This window comes from Syzygium oleosum, unplaced genomic scaffold (genome assembly GCF_021117445.2).
Source record: "Syzygium oleosum isolate NSW1041296 unplaced genomic scaffold, Sole_v2.1 Sole_v2.42, whole genome shotgun sequence".
Taxonomy (NCBI): Eukaryota; Viridiplantae; Streptophyta; class Magnoliopsida; order Myrtales; family Myrtaceae; genus Syzygium; species Syzygium oleosum.
This window is the reverse complement of record NW_026607526.1, coordinates 883,100-904,008: the sequence shown is the minus strand read 5'-3', so window position 1 is coordinate 904,008 and position 20,909 is coordinate 883,100. Positions and strand designations below refer to the sequence as shown.

At 39.8% G+C, this 20,909-nt stretch overlaps 3 protein-coding genes across 5 annotated transcripts; all 3 read right to left on the bottom strand.

The window, feature by feature from the left end:
- Positions 1-355: 355 nt before the first annotated feature.
- On the bottom strand, positions 356-5,535 carry LOC115693165 (uncharacterized). Of its 2 annotated transcripts, none has more exons than XM_030620141.2 (8): positions 5,376-5,535; positions 5,151-5,279; positions 4,524-4,639; positions 3,981-4,062; positions 2,674-2,733; positions 2,448-2,555; positions 1,610-1,655; positions 356-901 (listed from the first exon to the last, which is right to left on the bottom strand). In XM_030620141.2, exons 1-8 carry the CDS (start codon positions 5,433-5,435, stop codon positions 693-695), a joined length of 810 nt encoding a protein of 269 aa, XP_030476001.1. In that variant the 5' UTR covers positions 5,436-5,535; the 3' UTR covers positions 356-692. The 2 variants fall into 2 exon arrangements, with proteins under 2 accessions (XP_030476001.1, XP_056162152.1); XM_056306177.1 differs by having other exon boundaries at positions 4,581-4,639.
- Positions 5,536-7,661: 2,126 nt separating this feature from the next.
- Positions 7,662-10,773, bottom strand: LOC115693164 (uncharacterized). 2 transcript variants are annotated; one of them, XM_030620140.2, is made up of 4 exons: positions 9,925-10,773; positions 8,531-8,632; positions 8,379-8,430; positions 7,662-8,293 (listed from the first exon to the last, which is right to left on the bottom strand). In XM_030620140.2, exons 1-4 carry the CDS (start codon positions 10,182-10,184, stop codon positions 8,204-8,206), a joined length of 504 nt encoding a protein of 167 aa, XP_030476000.1. In that variant the 5' UTR covers positions 10,185-10,773; the 3' UTR covers positions 7,662-8,203. The 2 variants fall into 2 exon arrangements, with proteins under 2 accessions (XP_030476000.1, XP_030475999.1); XM_030620139.2 differs by having other exon boundaries at positions 8,531-8,695; positions 9,925-10,767.
- Positions 10,774-12,975: 2,202 nt separating this feature from the next.
- LOC115693151 (mediator of RNA polymerase II transcription subunit 17) lies at positions 12,976-19,432 on the bottom strand. The gene is made up of 9 exons (XM_056306255.1): positions 19,059-19,432; positions 18,319-18,514; positions 17,969-18,082; positions 17,449-17,534; positions 16,475-16,850; positions 15,934-16,389; positions 15,543-15,851; positions 14,072-14,425; positions 12,976-13,450 (listed from the first exon to the last, which is right to left on the bottom strand). Exons 1-8 carry the CDS (start codon positions 19,145-19,147, stop codon positions 14,099-14,101), a joined length of 1,953 nt encoding a protein of 650 aa, XP_056162230.1. The 5' UTR covers positions 19,148-19,432; the 3' UTR covers positions 12,976-13,450; positions 14,072-14,098.
- Positions 19,433-20,909: the final 1,477 nt, after the last annotated feature.

Below are 20,909 nucleotides of genomic sequence, written 5' to 3'. Positions count from 1 at the left end.
AAGGCTTGTATAGTAGTATTTCAAAAAAATCCTGTACTCCTAATACTTAACATCATCAATAACATCAAGCAGTCCTGTTACTGAAAAGAGCCTCTCAAGAGCTTCAGGCACAAAGGCAACCTCCAAAAGAGAACTCAACCTATGCGTACAAAACCATGTGCTGTAGAGAAAACTCCCACTTTCACCCACAACATGACCTTTTGCCATCCATCTACTTGTAGAGAATGATTAAAAGTAGATCTCCTACATAATACGCAGATAATTATGAGCCTCGAACAACCATGTGAGACAGACTAACATGCTTAGGAAACTAGAGCACCATGAGGAAAAAGCTTGCTTAGATAAAGACTAACAATAGCGGCAAATCTTAGTTTACCTTTGGTATAATTTCCCTACCATTCTCAACTGTTCCCAACTTTTTCCAGTATAGCTATCATGGTCTGTATAATTTTGAGACAGGTTGAAAGCAAATTACACTATTTTATACAAGAATACACAGAAGTACTGAATACCAAGGTACATATGCTTTATGTTGACATTCGACGGTAAATACTGCCCCAAAAGAACCAGGCTCTTTTATGAACTCCCATTCCTTTCCTTATCAATGTTTACCTTTGATTTCATACCTATCAAGGGGTGAGGCTCCAGCAATGAACGAAAAGGATCTTAGAAGCAGGACAACAGTTAGTTCGTTACGAAGCAAGGACCCTCTTTTCTTCCTCTTCTAGTCTATTCAACCATTTAAATCCGAGATCACATCCTGCTTTTGCGGCTATCTCAAACTGCTTTCTAGCCATCTCTACTGGGTCCACCGCCGGAACGTCCTCACTCTTCCACGATTTTCTGGCAGCTGAGCCTCTAGTTGGAAAGAACTTCGTCAAAACTTCTGGAACTTGAACACCTGAGGCATTTTTGGAACAACCAATGGGCAAATTCTCATCAAAAGATAGGACATGATGTTCTGTAAAGCTGCTGTTAGTGTCTTGCTCATTTTGAAGCCATCAAGATATAGATCAAAGCTTCACTCAAGCTGAGAGAAAGAGAGACATGTGAATTTTGAATCTTATGGAGAATGGACACACCAAGAGAAATCAACACTTGTGTCTTGCGGCAAAATGATCATCTGTGCTAGAATTTGATTTGGAAGGTGTGTCATCAGGGAGAGACTTGACGGACAAAGAGGGAATGCAAAAGGCGGTGATGTGGGGAGAGTAAAAGAGCGCTCTAGACAAGTGATACATGAAGAAGCTGAATGATTATTAAAAAAAGAAAAAAATAGATCCCCCGATCATGCTGTTGAAGATGTGACTGTTAATTTGGAACTGTTCCCCCAACACTGTTTGAAATAATTCCCCAAAATCGGACAGATAAAATGAAACCCTCATTTCTCCTCTTAAAAGAGGCTGGATGGTAATCCTGATAGATTAACTTGCAATTTCGAGAATCCATGATATAAGTAGACATTTTGTTGAACGAAACAAGGTAATCGGACGTAATCAAGATAGGATCCAAAATATTGACAAAACACACTACAGCCTACCTTTCAAAAGACTGTATAGATGTATGCACTTTTTGTTTTTGTTCAAAAGCATAAACTCAAAGAACAAACCTCTAAGAAGGAGAGACCCATATGCTATGGCTGCACCAGCATGTCCCTGCGTATGTTCAGAGGAGAGTAAACTATAAGAGGACAGCGTCTTCCCCATTTCTTTTGTACCAAACCCGATATAATAGTATCCACCCAATTATACATGTAAATAGATTGCCATGCATGGGCCTGCACTTGTGAAGGGACACTTGGAATCTTCCCACAAATTTCCGTTAAAGATACAACGTCATCGATTTCTATAATCCAGATTAAAAAACTAAGCCCCTTCTGACAGCAAAGGTAGAAGTTAGTCAGATAAAATACAGTTGAAAGAAAATTAGGAGGCCAAGCGGTAAAAGGAAAAGGAGCTGTCCTTACAAAGGCAACTCTTTGAAACAGGTGACGAGTTCTTATCATATCTTCCAGCTTGCTTTTCTTATTTATCTCAGTTCCTACATGGTTTTAAAGAGAACACAAAAGCTTCAAGGAGGCTTTCTCTGGGTTCATTAGGGAGATGACTATACCCCTCACATAGTTGACTGAAACCTCAATTACACTCCTATTTCTTAAATTCTTCAGGTAATTTCTAAGTACAGACTTATCCCCTTTCACAAAGGTGGGTTGGGATCCAAAACTTTGCTTAATACATACTCTCTCACTGGAAACTGAGTTCCCCAAAATTATCCAGTGCTAATAATTGTAAAAAAGTTACAGCTCAAAAAGGAGTGCAAAGGAACTGTCTGTTGAATACTCTATGTTAGTGGACACAAAACTTATCATGAATGCATCAATCTCTAAACCACAAGTTTTCAATTGCATCACTTCATGAAGCGAAAAAGAAGAAGAAGAAGAAGCTCACCTTCTCTGATGCCCTATGGAAACACCACATTGCTGAGGCAATATCTTGCTTCACACAGTCCCCTGTCAAATAAACAGCTCCTAAAAGATAAAGAGCACCTGGATGCAGCTAGAAAATGACGAGTTCCGGTAAGGTTGTATGTGATTAAAAGCACATTAAGTACATATGAACTAAGAAAGAAACCTCTTAAGAAGAAACAGAAAAGAAAAAGCAAATGACAACAGACCTGGTCAACTGCCTTCTCCAAATAATAAAAAGCTTGTTGATCAGAGGAGAAGTAATCATGCTACACATAACCAAGCAAAACACATAAACCATATAATAGGCCATCCAAAGTGTGTAAGGGAAATAACAACCAGACAATAGACAGCAGAAAAGGTACATGAAAGCTACTATAAGCGAAAGGTGCAACAGAATAAACATGAAAAATTTCTAACTACATTACAGAAAATAGATTGGATCTATGTGGAATCATGTTTTTATATGCTAAGATTTACTTATGTGTTAAAAATTCAAATTAATTTGATAAAAAATTGAAATTAGAAGAGTAGAGACGAAAAATTAAAAAGAAAAAGCTAAAATTAGATGCATTGAATAATAATTCAAAAAAAATCTTTTTGAAAGGAACCAAAATGAAAAATGAGGAGTAAATATAAAAAAACCAAAATCGACTCACATCAAATCTACAATTCCATCACTCTCCTTCTCATACATCCAAAAAATATCCTCCTTTCACCTTATTTTATATATAGGAAAAAAAGAAGAAGAAAAACCCATGTTCAGTTCCCTAACTTTTTTGTCGTGTTTCGTATGTGTGGCATTGATCTTCTACTGGTGATTTGACTTCTAATCTTCCACCGGACAAACATTGATAGAGTTCCACAAAATTATTGGGCACTTTATCATGCAGATGTGTTATGCAAACAAATCAAATAACACTCTAGTTAAAATTACTCTAGCATCTTCAGAACCAGTTAAAGCATTGGAAAAAAATTTGTTAGAAAGACCACATTTCCTAATTACCCAGCATCTTTTGTGCCAACTTTTCCAATTCTCAGCTGGGGGCTAGGAGCCTTGAGGACGTAAAGAAAAAGACAATGTAAGGATTCTGTTATCATATGTTCAACAATACCTGATGAGGTTCCATGATAGGGCAATGGCAAAGCCAGCTTTAAAAAGAGTAATGGTTAAATGTTTGATCGCTTTTCCCCAGAGCTATAACTAAAGAGAACTCTACCCAAGTTGCAACAAGTTTAACCAAGACACACGCCACTCGGCCAAGTGTAGCAGTTGTATTTGAAGGGCAAAGAAAAAGATAACATAAACAAGTTCCATAACTTAACGGTGCACATTGTAGTTTCCATTATACTTGCATGTAGAGATTTTAGGTATACATGCCAAGTAGAAATTATTCTGATAATAGTTCAAAATAATGGGTTCTCATGAAGCCCAGAGATATCAGTTATGAAGTAAAGATGCATTCAATAAAAGATAACTTAAAATACAGGCAGCCACTAAGTACAAAGTTCTTACCTCGACTCTTAGACGACAACCTAATTCGTACTGTGCATCTGGATCACCCATATTAGCAGCTTCCACCAGCAAGGCAGCACCACTGTTATGGTAACATAGTCTTATAAGGAAATACCACATGTATAAGTAGTAGTATACCACACCAAAGCATGACGATGCTTCCATCAAACCAATGATGAGAGGATAAAAGCAAGGTTACTAAGTTACACGGAATCCATATGGAAAAGTGCTTGCAAGAAATGAAAACAAGAAGATTGCCAGCAGCTCGTACCAGCACATTAAAAGGTAAAACAAGAGCAACATGTTTAAGCACAATGCTCTTTCATTATCGTGATAATATTTTTTCTAGAATACTGCCAAAATATGACCTCTCCAGATTGAAAGGCCTCAACAAAACAAAAGGTAAGATCTATCCCGAGTTAGATCACCCTCGATTTTACCTTCCCACATGCATGCCAGAAGTTTGTTCGCATCACAGTGCTACATGAATGATTACCCAGAAACAAAGATATACATTTCCCGACATAAGAAAGAACCACTTACACAGCTAAACATTTCCCCGGAACATGGTACTTCAAATGCAGTTTAGCCAGCCAATACCTGGCATGGGTGTTTGAATTGTCAGCCTCAAGAGCCAATTCAAAGTTCTCCTTCGCAGTCTAATCAGAATTGAATAGGAGAGGATACGGGAAGGCACAGAAAAAGAAATATCAGTGCAAGTTGTTGTTAGTAAAAAAGAAAATGTAAGAGCTAAAAGGGAAGTACAGTCACTAGATTAACATAAAACTTCAGAGTCTCTACATAAGACAAGAATGAAAGAGCCGATACTTCGGTTCATCACTATGAAACTCCCATTGCTTCCAGAACAGAACTAAAGATTTCAATCAAACTGGAGAGAAGAACAGATGCAAAATCAAATCTTTCCACTCCGACAAGCATCCCGCACATGTCAACAAGCAAAGTTAAAAATGTTACGGACCGATAGAAACCAACCCATTTTTCTTTAGAACCATAGCTACAGCAGAATCATTATAAACGCAATGCCATGGGTAACCAGTAGAAGTTCCAAAATTCTCCACTAAACAATCATGTTCATCTCACAAATTCGAAAACAACAAAGCCAAATCACATCCAGCCTAAAGACCATCGATCACGGAGAAGTGGGCGCACCCTGAGGAGAGGAATGAGGCGGCGATCATTGAGCTCGCAGTAGTCGATCACTCGATCGACCTCCTTCAGAGCGCTCCAACCTGTTGCTATCAGCTCCATGGCCTTCTTGTTCCTGCTGTGCATGCCTCTCTGTCGAGCCAGCAAAGAAAAAGAATGAGGCCGGCGAAGGAATTAAGGCAGAATGTCGACACCCATTTGCGCAGAGAGGATGGTGGAATCACGTACTCGAGGATTGAGCATGAAGAGGAGGCCATGGTCGAGCCTCGTGCAGAGTGACCTGAACATGTTTGTGTTTATGCCTGAACCAACTGGGTAGTATTGGGGCAGCTCTCTTTTTGAACTGAACTTGCGACTGACAGGAGGAGATGAGTGATTCGGTTACGTCCAGAGATCCGCCGTAAACCGGGTCGTTGCGGCCCGTCGGCCCGGTCCATCCCGGTCCGGTCCGGCCCGAAGAAAATGTTTGCAATGTTTTTTTTTTTTCACCATTGTTTGGACTCGATAGCAGTATGGACGGCGACCGGCGAGAGAGTCGGCAAGCTAAGCCCATAGATCAGGTGAGGGTAGCCCTCTCGGCTCTGGGCTTGTGACCAGCGGCCAGCAATCGATTAGGAAGAAGAAGAAGAAGAAAAAAAAAGAAAATTTTTTTCCATTTTTAATTATTGTTTCAGAATCAAAGCAAACTTTGCATTTTTGATTATTAAAACCGATTCTGGAAATAAATTTTATAAATTTGTGCCAGGGAACAAGAAAATCTCACGGTTTACTGTTTAGCGATTCACGAGAATAAAAAGAATATAATCGGTCACTATTTGGCAGTTCTCAAAGGCAGCCTAAGAGGAGAGAGAGAGAGTGGCAAGAGTTGAGAGAGAGATGGCGTCGAGCCAAGGGAGACTAAGAGGGGCATCGCATGGCCACATGAGATTGAGAGCAAGAAGTGAGAGGCCGAGAGGGATGAGCGGCAAGAACGAGAAATTAGGATTTTAACACAAAGCGAATGCGAAATTACACATACCACCCCCCAATCATCTTTTAAGAAATGTTTTGTAATAATAAGAACTATAAAAAGAAAAATAAAGTTATCAGTCTGGTCCAGATAATTCAATTCACACCTAAAATTGAGAATCGGACCGATAATCACTCCATTCCAAATTTTAGGAATCGGGAACCGCTCAGAATCGGCCGATTTGATTCGGTCCGGTTCCCGTGCTCACCCCCTCATTCGAAAGTAACAAATATAAAAATCAAGGTATGCCGTAAAAAAAAAATGAATTCCACATTATTTGGTCTTTCGTCATGATAAATATAAGAAGTGTCAAATAACATAATAGAGCTTCTACTGTAATTCCATGCATAGTGTTTTTGTGTGCGACAAAACTACGATAGGTTCACACTTTTTCTGAATCTCAAAAGTTACATTTAGGCTCCATTTTGTTCAGAAAACATTTTCTTCAAAATGACAACTTGTATCGTTTATAATTATGAATGAATGAAAAATATTTCTATCGTTCAAGAAAATATTTAGATAAATTATTATCATTAGTAAAAATATTTTTTGTTGATTAATTATATCAAGCAATACAAGCAATTAATTATGATTTAACTTAAAAGATGTCAAGAAGATATGTCATCAAAAAAGTCAACAATGACATCTTAGGGGTGTTTAAGCGAAAACTAGTTCAAACCATAGGGCCGAGCCGAGTCAAATCGGAATTATGGGCGTAATAGCTATTCTAGCATAGCATTAATTTTGGAAAACATCATCTTGGTCACAACCCATTTCAATCCATTAATAGTCCAACTGCCATATCCCTCATCTTGGTCAACCCATTCCAAGCATACAGAAAATGAACTGCAGTTGATAATACTCCCTGAAAACAACATTTGGTGTTTTGCTCAGTCTTTCAATTTCCCCCTTCAGATCAGCAGAGCAGCTACCGAGCATGAGCGATAACGAAAGAATCAAATTCATAATCTCACGATCCTCCTTCATTCCCGAGGAAGTGCATAGTTTACTTGAATCTTCTTCGATAATGGTACGGCTCCTATTGGAAATAGGATTGAATACGGATTCAAGCCATAGCACACAGTTTCATAAAACCGTACGATTTTCCCGATCGATGCGGAATTAGCATACCAATTCGCTTTCTTCCTTCCCGTTCTTAGCAAAGGAAAGTGTTACAACAAACGAAGTAATCCCCAATTGAGATGAAACTTGATCCCTGATTCTAATCAGTATTATTCTTATTAGGAATTTCCAATTGCAAAAAATCCATTTCTAAATCAACTATATTTTTTTATTGATCTCTTGGAGATTTCATAAAATGGGCTTTCTAGAGACACTCCCTGACCAATTCTCGCATGAATTGGTAAAGATCCAATAAGTCCAACATTGATTCCTTCGGACGTGTCGATTGGGACACATTGTCTCTGCATCACTACACATGACCAAGTCACGCTACACATAACGTAGTCAGTCATGCACCAAATGATCAGTGATGGGGAAAAGAATTGAGTAAAGCTGATATCTGATTCAGCTGCTGCTGATGTTGACTCATCGTTCATCCAAACACTAATAACTTCAGCAAGTCGTTAATCCGGCTGCTGCTGCTCCTCTCAGGCGGGGAAAACAAAAGGATAACTAAATTGTCAGCAGAGACATCTCTTCGCACATCCTGGCCAGGGTAGGCCAATATCAGACGGCGAAATGCAGTGACAGATCAATCAAAGAACTGCAAACATGAATATGTGCCAAGATGATCTCACTGGTGTAACAACTAAACCAAAAGAATTTCCTATAACGATGTCTTCGGATGGGTAAATACAAGAAAGTGATGGTGTGCCAAGGGTGGTGTATCAGGACCAGCTGAGGAAATGGCTCGAGCTGATTGAAGTGAGAACCAGCTTTGGTCTCCAGGACCTCTTGCACAAAATGTGGCATTCAAATGCATTGAACCAGGAGAAACGGTTCAAGCATAGCAAACTGCGTTGCCAATACAAATTTAAGTTGGAATCTTCATCCGTAGCCCAATTTTTCATCCAATCGGGGTTGTCTAATCTGTTCGGAATTCGCCATTTTGTGGTCTGCACATCCCAATCATAAGATTCGGCAATACCACCATGCAAGCCATAAAAAGGGTAAACTGCAGCAAAATAATCAAGGATGAGACATTTTCTCGCACAGTTTATATCTATCGCCAACAAACACAGTCCACGAAATTGCCGTACCAGAAGAGGAAGGGTCAAGAAACTCCAAATAGGCCATAAAGCAAAAGACAGCCTGCAAGTGAAAAGGGAGAAGATCAAAGCAGTAAATATATCCCAACTAGCCCCCAAATATTACAATATTGCAAGACCATAACCAAGATTATCATTCTTACATGCAAAATGCGACAAGACCAAGTAGAGTGACATATGGCAATGCCGCTATGCCAGCTAGCTCCCACTTTTCATCAAATCTCTTGATTCTCCACGCCATCATGCTTGTATAAAAGAAAATGAGTAAATTCAAACCAACAGCGAACATCCCGAGGTACAAAGGCACTCTGTAGGATCGATAAAATTCAGTTAATAATAACAAAAGGCAAGTGCACAACCTCTGTGCATATATATACATATGCAGGAGTTGAAATAGTAATGCATTTAAAAGAAAATGATCATTGAATGATATTGTTTGTTAAAACTGAACAGATAAAGCCATGCAAGGGTGTCTAAGGCCACACTAAAGTCACAGAGTCACAGAAAACGGCTCTTGGAGCAGTCCAGATAGAAGATAGCAAGATTTCTTAGAGATCAAGCAGGCTTGATGCCTGTTCATGTCTGTTGCATACTTAGTCTTTACACGTAAAAAGGAAAACTCAATTTTCTCAAAGGTGGTAGTTCAGATTTATACTCCAACAGGGATCATTTTGGAGTTGGCAAGCGCTTAATACTCACAGAAACTTTCTTACATGCAGCAATAGACTCTTTCAGGCAGACACAAACACTGTTTCAAGAGGCGAAAGGAGCCCTCTAAAGAATGAAAAATACCACATGCTGAAGTTCATTTTGGGATTATAGGCATAAAGATATGGACAGAGGAAATTATCCAATACGAAGCTAGCAGAACAAAATCTCTCTTAATTTTCCGGGAAATCATAACCATAAGATATTAGAAATCAAATGAAAAGAAAAACCATTCCAAAATCACACTCAACTTCATTTCATCTTTTACATCATTTTAATCATGTAAAAGAGTCATGCACACAAAATTGTCATAAACTTATAAATGAACATGTTCACACTTCTCTATCTGTCTAAACTTTCACTTTAAAAACTAATTGGCCATCTTGTTTGTGACAACAAGACTTCGATTACCATGAGGCCAGGCAATTTAGCATTCAAGAGCCTAAGGCTTCCTGAAACAAGAAATGAGGAGAAAGACGGCTTCATTCTGAAACAGACAGTGTAGCATGCAAAAACACTGCAAGGCGACATAGAAGCAACAGCTGCAACATTTCCAGCATATTTACGCACAACCGGATACCGTAACTAATTCTTCTTCCAACAATGAAAAACTGAACAAACAGGCCATTATTATTCATGCTCACTTTCTCGGCAACCGAAACAAGAAACACATCTTGATCCTTCCACATTGAACAATCCATGCTCACTTTTTCTCCAACTATGGAACAGAAACATCCACCACAGTCTAGCTACACATGCCAATACCACAAGCCACGGCCTCGAACTCAATGAACTCTAAAAAAAAGAAACAAAAAAACAGCATATATACCTTCTGATTCTGCCGTCGTGCCACAAGAGATAAATGAGATTGGAATGCCAATCCCCAAAGTACACGATGAACACCGCCGAAGCGATCCAAAGGACATTCTCCACTACCTCGACCCACGTCCGGGCTCTCGGAACCGGAGCCGATCCGGGCGTCGTCGTCCTCGAGCAGGCATCGTCCTCGAGGTCGTCGCCGCCGGAGGAGTAGCCCTGGCTATGCCTCTGCCTCACGAACCCACCACCAACTGGTGTCCCACCAGACATTTCATGGACAGCCAACCAAAAAACCAATCTCTCCCCAAAATCAACACCCACCCCACACCCACCAAAAAATCCTCCAAGAACCTAGACGAAAAAATCCTTCACACGTCGCCCCACGATCACAAACGAGCCTCAAAGCTTCCGCGCAACGCCTCTAAAAGATTCAATCCAAACAAAAAAGCCAATCAATCTCGACCGCCCCGCGACGCACGCCACATTCCAGGAGCGACAGGAAACGAAATCCGGGCACGTTTAAATCAAAGGTGCCCAATAAAGGCAGTGACCCAAGAACAAGAACCCAAAAAGGAACAAGATCAGCCAAAGAACCGATCAAACCCGCATCAAATCCTCGATCTTTACACAGAATTCACCGGCCGATGCTCCGGCTGGTTGCAATTTGAGCTGGGCCTGTATCTTCTGGCTCGAGTGATCGAACGAACGCCGAGATAGACACAGAGAGAGAGAGAGAGAGAGAGAGAGTTCTTGAATGAGAGGCAAAGGATCCGAATAGAGTGGGCGATGATGTTGATGACGAAGAGTTTCTTTGAGTGTGGCGATGTCATTCGTTCCGTGTTGCTTCTTCTGAGTTTGAAATCACAAGCAGAAACTTCCGCTGGCAAAACCTTTTAATGTTATTCGATTTATGACGTCATCGTGTCAATCTGTCCTTTATTTTAAACATTATTTTGTTGGCGATCAAGGTCATATGAAAAAATTATCGCTAGGTAAAACAAATATTTTTATATTCTCTGTTGAAGATGGATCCGATTGTATCCGACAAAAGATCTGCCATGGCTTGCAAGATAATAAATGGCAAGAAACGTTGACGCTTTTCCTTTCACCAATAGTATATTTGCAAATATGGTATATATGGATTGACCTGTATATTATGGAAACAAATATCGTAAAATGCATTACCAAATATCCAGAGATATTCGCGAATACGAAAGAGATTTATGGAATCTCATCGTGATCACGGAATATCTTCCATTAAACTCGACAATGACGCCGCGATGGACACCTCCGGTGGACACCAACCACGACACCGATGGGTAACTTATAAAATGCCATCGTAGCTGTATTAATGCCAACACGAATCGACATGGCCATAGTCGTCCACCATGAAAGAAAGCTGAGACACACGAGCCTTTCAAAGCAATGTACACCGCACCAGCGCAAGAATGTGGATAGGACCGAGATGAATTGATAGCTTTTTTCTGCGGTTGGTGCACATAAACATTGGTAGATCGCTCCTCATATATCGTAATTACCCAATAAAAGTTATTTTTAAGGATAATGACATAAATGGTTCTTGAACTTTGGCCCTATATGCAATGTGGTTCTAGAATTTTTAATTTGTTTAATGTGGTCTATAAACATTAATTCAATGTACAATATGGTCTTTGAACTTTTAATTTGTTCAACATGATTCCTAGACTTTTGGTACATGTTCAACTTAATTCCTATACTAGACGAAAATGTTCAATGTTGCCATTCCATTAATTCAAGTTCATGGACCACCACATTAAACACTTTCTTGTAGTCTAAGGATTAAGTTGAACATATATCAAAAGTTCAAAATCTCATTGAACAAATTAAAAGCTCAGGGACCATGTTACATATTGGGCTACTGTTCACGGACCACATTGAATAAATTAAAAATTTAGAAATTACATTCAAAATCGGATTAAAGTTGATGGACAATTCATGTCGTTTTCCCTTCTTTTTGTCCCTCATGGTGCGTGCTCTACAAGACAATTAATTTTTTTGTGGGGGGCCAAACTCTATAAAAATACTTATTATCACGATACGGGGACGTGAATGTTTTCACAGTATTCAAATTCCGACCGTATTTAATAATAAAAAGAATGTAACGTTTGGTGGAGGAGGGCGCTGTGGCGGCTGCTCGATGGGGGCATTGCACGTGCGCATAGTGGATCACAGCCTAGGCATAGCACAGCACGCACGCTCGCTCGGTGCTCTACACTCCACGCCTTGGCTGTGCCCTAGCGAAAGGTCATATGCCCCAAGAAGTTAGGCAAGATGATCAAATGAATTTGATTCCCATTGACTAAAGTTAGGCATGGCCCCTCACCTCTCTTTGGCAAGTTGCATGCCTATTGGGAGCTACTAAAGTCCCAATCAAATTTGAACACCGCAATAAGAAATTCGAAGCATCTCGGCGTTCGCATGTTAACGACTATCCTCGATTAGCAAGATACCCTTTTAGGAAGAGCATTTTGGCTTGCCAGAATCGGTTCATGTTGGGGGCTAGAGATCGTCAGTTGGGAGTGCAGCCAAGTCGGAGCGAAATCAGCACCCCATTACTATTCGACCCATGACTCTGGCTTCGTTTGTTATAGCTCGGGCTCGACTCGACTCGACTTGACATTGATTGAAATGTGAAATTTGAGCCCGATTTGAACAAGTGCGATTTAGTTTTAAAGCGAACACAAGAGCAAGGTCTTTTATTACTTGTTAACATCAAAATGGCAAACCCTCTTAGGCCTTAGCAAGTAAGCTTTGGCTTGAGGTTCAATGTTCATAACTCTGGCTTCGTTTGAACTTGTATTTTGCCTTTGAGTGCGGTACAGGAAAAGGTGACTTTTCCTAAGGCAACTGGATAAGATCTTGTTAAAAAAAGTGTCGAAGGCAAGAAGGCTTTTACCTTGTGGTATACACAACGCCGGGAGTCAAACACACGTTTTGCAAGCAACCATATCGCAAACAATGATTGAAGCCCTTTTCCAAGTTGAAACTTGAATGACAATCTGTCCTCTCTCTGGAAACCAAATACGAGGAAACGAAATATCGTAATCTGTCAATTCATGCGCTTCAATGTCTGACGGTGATGGCGTAACCGGGCGATAAAACTCATCAACTTCCTCAAATCATCCACATCTACAGCAAAAGCCAGTTCCGGATACACGATAGCTTACACAGTAAAGTTTCCCAAAAGAGGGCAAAAGCAAGAACTACTCCCTATTTCTCATATCGAATTCATGCGTAAATCAGCAAAGAACCTCATATCCCGTTATTGAGCCAAAGAATCATGGTCTTCATAGGAAATCCATGGATTCCCATCCTTGTCCTATGCAAGTTGTTTCAGAAGGCTGGTGCGGCATGGAACTTCTCTTGTTTAACAGCAATCTTATCCCCGACCCCAAATCTGTCACATTTGTTGAACAGGACAAACATTTGACCAGCCCCGTGATTTCTTCGCACAACAAGCGAAAGAGCCGCCAGCTGCTTTATCCATTATGCAGGAACTGCCTCCGAGCATTAGCATATGCTATAAGTTAGTTATAGCATATGACACAGCCGCTTTACAACTGGCGAGGACTTAAAAACCATGCAACAAGGAGCTTCGGTTAAGGATGCATTTGCTAACCAACCAAACAATAACCGATTCTATTTTTTTGTTCCGGAAAATAAAAAAAAGAACAGAAATCCATTTGATGAATTTTTTGTTCTCGAACACAAATTTATTCTCAAAATCAATTTTGAACAACAATCAAAAAGCAAAAAAAAGTTAATTCTTGATTTTGAAAACAAGAATGAGAACTATAAAAGATTTCTTTTTCTTTTTCTTCTTTCCTACTCTTCTTTCCTATTCTTCTTCTTGGCCATGGCCAGGTCGTCGTGGCCGGCGCGACGGTGGCCAAGAAGGAGAAGAAGAAAAAAGAAAAAAAAAAAGAAGAAAGAAACATTAAAATATTTAAAAATATTATTAATAAAAAGAAAATTTTCTATTTCTATTCCAGGAATGAAAATTTTGGGCCGTTACCAAACGCCTTCAAATGCTTAGAAATTATATTCGGGAACAGAATAAAAAAAAATCATTTCTGAGCATAAATTATTTTCAGAAACACAATGATTACCAAACGCACCCTAAGTTAGCCGATGGACATAGACGGTCAATGGTTTGTACCACCATTGCACAAGGTGACCAAGTCCATGAGGGTAGAATACAACACGTCCAGCGATAAATGACCCAAGAACTTCCTAATTTCATTTGCATTATCAGAGTAGTCCATCTGAAGTTTCCGCTCATCTGAGAAACCATCATCCACGACCAACCACCAGAATATACATCCATAGGTATCTTCCGGGTCCACTTGAGCGAAAAGACTGAGCATCTCCCCCTGTTCCAGCTCAAAAGATAAGCACAAAAAGTCTCTTGTTGCCTTTATTCCTACCATAAGAGCCTCCTCGTGAAGCCATCGGATAACTTGGCTCGCAACCTGTCACAGAAGTTTTAAGGCAAGTTCAGTACACGATCGATTTATAGTCATCATAAGACCTAAATCAAGTGAAGAATAATGCAGATGAATAGGAAAAGATCAGAAGCTTTAACCACTAACTATTTGAAACATAAGAGGAATATATGATAAGATGTCACTGAACGCCCTATGCTGATGTTGCCCGGAAAATCTATGCATTCAACATTGATATCCCACAGATAGATGAACAATTATGCCAAACCTGATAAAGGACTAACAGTTGTTTTAAAAGAATAAGAAAACCTGTTTTTTTTCTGAAAAATTAACAAATTTCATATTTTCAGTTTATTTTGAGAACGAAAACTGACTTGCAAATGTGTTTGCCTACTTAGGATTCACTTTTCAGAGGAAACAAGTGACACTATATACAGAATTAAAGCTACAAACTGAAAATATTTATTTGGTGTTTTAAGGGTCTTCATTTCAAATGAAAACATTGAGGACTCTAGCAGTAGTTATCATCATGAATACAATATGTATACCCAATTTTCTCTCCCAAAGAAAAATTTGAGCCAAATAAAACTCAAAATACAATCTGAAACCAAACGAGTCCTTATGCTTCCCTTCAACAATTTTTTGTGAAATGATGTCTGAACTTCTGTGACATGCTATAAAATAAAGGAAAACCTCTCAATATATTTAGTGACAACATCTACCACGTCATCTCATTGTCAGTTATTAGCTGACCCGAAGGATCCTGGGGTAAAGCTATGAGGGCATCGCATGCTTCTGATTTCAAGTATTCGTTGGCCTCCCTAATAATTCAGCAGTTGCCAGTTGCCATGTCACGGTACAATGACGTACAGGTACAGAAATGAGGCATGCCGAACTGTTCAATTAAGTGGTACATGACAGTTAAGATTGTCTCTTTTGCTGACTTGGGGTTAAGATACTGTTTATCTAATTCACGAGACCTACTTCAACTGGAAACAAAAATGACAGTCATTCATGCGCTAAAATGTCAAATAAAGCAAATGGCAACAAAAGATAATAGCATCATCAATTAAATTATACTCTCCCTAAATTATCGTATATATGGTACCAACTCTTGACATGATCAACAGATGTAATAACTCACCTGCTGCAAAATAATCACTGGAAGATCTGCTAAGTCACAATCATATCTGTTTATAGAAGAAATGTCCTCGGCAGTCCCTTTGAACAGCCCAACGACATTGGGAGAACCTTCCCCTTCTACTTTTATGCAATCATCAGTCACCACTATTTTGGTCCTAAACTGAGTTTTAATGTGTTTTGGCTGATTAACATCCTTTTGGCAGCCTGCATGAAGAATTGACTCAGGAACCTTCATATAAAGCGTCCATGAAGATGTCCGAGAATGCCAAGAAGGTTGAGACATCAAGTGAAGATATGGAACCCGACAAACCTGCACAAGTAATCAAATGTTTGAATAAATGTTTTGCAGTGGATTAAAGCAGCATATTAGTCAGAAGATCCAGAAAACGAACCACATTCTCCAGCTCCATCAGAACCATGTTAGAGAAAATCCTGTGGGCCAGAGACATGCAGAAATGACCAAGAAGACCTGAACCATCTTTCACTGATTGACCAGACACTCTAGGAACAGCAAAAATTGGCTTATCCTTTGATCTCACGAAGACATGCTCATGGAAAATCTGTTGAAGATAAATCTCATAACTGGCACGATTAGGAATCTTCTTTTTTACAAGGCCGCCAACTTTTTCAGCTGACCTAATTCCCTCGAGAGAATCCAAGGATAAAGGTGCTGTTTTTATCTTCTGCGTCCCTCCAGTTTCAACAGATTGATCTTCTATGGCTGGTACAAGTGATATGCAGACCGATGTTCCCTGACCTAAGCTGAGCTGTAAATAATTTTCTTCTATTCCTGTCACGTTGACTCCCAAAGATGGATTGAATGCTTCACGATTGACTAAATCAAACACCTGTTAAAAAGAGACAGGCAACATCTGTAAATGACAACCTACAATCTTGTGTCCTACTATTTTGGGTAAAAGCAATTGAATCTACCTGTTCGTCAAATATTGCCCGGTGAAACTTACGAAGAGTGGAGTGAGTTTTCTTAACACTTTCATCATCATCCACTGGATCACCATCACCTTCCCTTTCAAGATGCGCAGTTTGGGCTTCACTGGAATCCCATGAGCTTTTACTCGAATGGGCACCAATAAAATCAAAACACAGAGTGTGACAGGATTTTGGAGGTACATTTATGGCCAACATACCGGCCGAGTCATGATCAACACATAAAGGAGAGAGAGAGGATGGGCGGATAACAGTCGTTGGATCAGTAACTGAATTGTCAAACAAATCGATGGTGAAGCTTTCAGCACCAGGAGTAGAAGCTGCCACGCGCTGCCTTTTAACTTTCCAGTTTTGCTGCAATCTATCAGTTGTTGTACGGTTATAAGAAATTCAAAGCTATTGGATACGAAATTACATAACAAGTTTCAGAAGATAGAAAGACAAAAGTCAAATAAGAGAATGTGTCAATTTCAAGTGACACATTTTCTTCCCTTCTCTTACGTACAAATCAATAAACGATACTGCTGTTAATTAATTACCTAGCTGTTGATCAACTCTATTAAACAGGAAATATAACATTCAAAAGAAATTTAAAACAGAGATTACTCCTCTTATTTACCCTGACCGGTTATGGAACTATTAATTAACTCCTTCAAAAATGAAATATACATATCAAAAAGAAATTTAAAAATATAAAGTGAATGATAAATTTTCTATATGCGTTAGCAAGATAAGTCATTATTGTTGCACATATGAAACAAAGAGTTCCAATAAATTTTATTCAGGAAAGACACATTGCAGATTGAAGATTTTACATTTGCCCAATTTAAGAAATGATATATTTTGGCTATAGCAGATTGTTCCCCGCACTTAGATATGCATATAAATAAATGTTTGCTAAAATAGTTTCTTCTAAAACTAGGAGAAAAAATATAGCTAGTAAGTAGTGAGAGGCACACCTGATGAGAGCCCCGTAGAACCTAGCCTCTTTAGCAACTTGTTGCTCCAAAGCTTTGGCAGACTGCTTGAAATATTTACCAAGATGCTGCATTTAACAGACAAATACTCAGTATTATCAAGGTTATTAGGATCGGGATCCTAGGTAGAATAGTTTGCAGGTCTTCAAGGATTGGATCGAGGATTGTAAGATCCTACGAATTTATCAAATTAATGCCTAAAGTTTGAAATTTCTACATTGTTTTGCTCAATTATATGCACATCGACTATTTAGGAAGAGGTCAGAGGCTATGTACTTGCATTGACAGTGATACACAAATCATATCTTAGCAAAAAGTTAAAGAAGTCATTTACAAAAGAACCAGTGGTTAAATACTAGTGATTTATTGAACGTCATTGAAAAACACTAATATAGCATTTCTAAAGTCTACTCCTCAATGGATAGTTAGAATATCTGCGAAAATCCATAGAACTAAGAACAGTCAACATTTCCAAAAAATACTCCTCCGGGAGGAAAGGTACCCGGAAGCATTGTAGCTTTGTTGCTGCAGATACAGCTAGGTCAGACAAAACTTCATTTGACAATGGCTTTGGCCTGGTGATGCTAGCAACCGTGACAGCATCATTTGCTTCTACCTGCATTCCATGATAAGAGGAAATTAAGAAGCAAAAATGCCTTCTCTAATGAGTCCAAACAGTAAAGTTGTTTTCGCTATAAAACACAACTTAAAAAAAAGAAACTTTCCAAGCACAAATGAGCTTGAGTATGCCCCTCAAACTCCATGATCACCATCTTGGGTACAGAGACACATTACAAATTCAACAAGAATACTACTGCAGTTGAACCATTGATGCGCAATTAAGCAACTCACAGTGTTGATGAGATCAAGGATGACAGACAGCTCTTGCTGAGCCAGCTGCAAATTCTCGACCATGCCCTGCCATTGCCACGGCGTTGAGCTCTCCTTTGCACTCTTCTTCTGCTTCTTACTGTCATCCTTCTCCAAGGCCCACGCAAAATCGATCCGTCGAATCAGGGAGAGCCTCTTTTCATCATAGCTGACATCGCTGAGTCACCAAAGAAAGACGAAGAATAACCAACTCTTCAGACAAATCCCAATCCATGCGCTCACACAAAGGCTCATCATTTTCGCATTATTGACCTTTCTAAGGTGTCAACAATGACCCACTAAATTCTATCTAGACAAAAGATTCATTTTTTTTAACCGCTCGTGACCGATGGAGCTAAATCACAGTAAATCGCACAAGTACTTGCAAAATCAACTCCAATCAAAACTCCAGCAGTGGGTGGCTACCGCTGATTCACGTAAAGGAAAGAGAAAAAACGCCAAAAACAGTTCGAAAATCGCAACTTTGCGCCTTTTAGAACCTGCATTATAGATCCTTCCCCCCCTGTATCCGTTAAAACACGTTCAATTCAAAAACCCTTTTCGATAGACAGATCGAAATTGACACGAGAACGAACTTTCAACTCAACCGCCACGAAATTTCAAATCTTGCAGAGGAGGAATTCTAAGTCAGCACCTAAAAACAGAGCGTTTGGGTTCTCGAGCTAAGGATCGGAGCAGAGGAAGAGGAAGAGGAAGCTTACGCGGGGAATCGTTCGACGCCGCTCTCCTCGATGAATTCCAAGCGCTTGACGGGCAGCTTATCGAGCGACACCTCCAGTTTCCCGTCCATCCTCTCCACCCACCCGGGGGAAGAGAATTTTCCCGGGAAAATTTCTCAGAGAAAAGAGTTGGAGCCCTAGGTGGATTGCTGGTTTGGCTCCACGCGCATCAAAAGTTTCCGACGTAGTGGGAAAGACGACCTAGCAAGCAAAAGTTTAAATCTTCCAAAGCCCCCCCAAAAAATTGGAACCCTAATTTCAATTTCCCCCCTTTGAAATCTCCGACATCCTTCATCAATGTCGCGAGAGGGGTGTGAGAGTGAGCGGCAGAGCGAGAGAGGGAAGAGAGAGAGAGAGAGAGAGTGTCCAATTTCAAGGGAGGTGAGAGAGAGCGTGTCCTCCCAATGCAGCTTTACTGGAAGAGAGAGAAAAAAAAAACGTTTAATATCGCAAAAAAAACTTTAAATTTGTACAAATTTACCATAAACTAATTATTTTAACCAACAAGAATCTCGAACTGGTACACATGTGACAAATTTATCTTCCGTTAGTTTCCTTTAAATTATACCATCAAATTGCTGAGTTTGATGATACGTGGAAATTAATGAATATACTAGTAGTATTAATCCGGTTAACGGAGGGTAAATTTGTCACAAGTTAACCAGTTTGGAGTTTTTTATGGCCAAAAAATTATTTTGAGATAAATTTATCACAGGTCTACCAGTTTTGGATTTTTTATGATTAAAAAATTAATTTTAAGTAAATTTATCACAAATTTACCGATTTAGGGTTTTTGTGGTATTAACCCAAAAGAAAAAGAGCCAATTCATCGGTCCGGTTGGTCTTATTCTGCACAAGGAATCGAGAACCGGATCGATTCCCATAGGAATCACCTAGAAATGGCTAGTTTGTTCGATCCAGGAAACGGAACTAATGCACATCCCTAGTTTCGATGAGAAGTCATGCTTTAATTTGTAAAATCGATTGTATTTTTATTTGCCTTTGGTTTTGAGTTTGACAGTTTCCGAATTAGTTATTCAGCATTTGATTATGTAGGCACTGTTTGTTTCGCAAAAACCATTTTTCCAGGAAAACATTTTCCTTATTTTTCGGTGCTTGGTTCGTTTAGAAAAATGAGTAAAAGGAAAATCCATGCTTAAATTCAGGAAAAAGATTTTCTCTTTGAAAAATCGAATAACATTTTTCAAAATATGACTAAATATCGGCGCTTAGGTATGAAAACCCCAACGTTGGTTCCCAGCTTTCAAGACTAGATCTCCTGGGTCCGGGTTCATCGAGGACAAGCCTGGGACTCTGGTGCCTCGGTACGTACACCCGAGTCCATTGACACCGAACCCTAAGCCTTAGTGCTTGTGCCCGATGTTCCGGCACCCGAGCTTGGTCTATAGATGCCGTGCTTGGGTCCCCAATGCTCGAGCTCTAGTCCTTGGTGCTCAAGTCCGGGTTCACAAAGGCTAAGCACAGGTCTTCGGTGCTCAGGTCCTTAGTTAATAAAACATTTGTTCTTATAAAAAAATTCAAAAGAATGGAATTTTTTTATTAGTTTTTTTCTTTTTCTTTTTTATTTTCATTTTCCTTCTTCCTTGATCGATGGCCGGCCATAGGTGAGAGACAAGCTTGCCCAAGGCCAACGAGGCTTGAGCTTGCCAGATTCCGGCAAATTGACCCTCGCCAGATTGACGAGCTCGAGGCCTTGCCAAAGGTTGGCTAGGTGGAGCCTCGCCCAAGGCCAACAAGGCTCGGCTCAACTCCTCCAAGTCTAGCGAGCTCGAGCCTTGCCAGCCTATGGCGAGGGCGGCGAGGCTCAAGCTC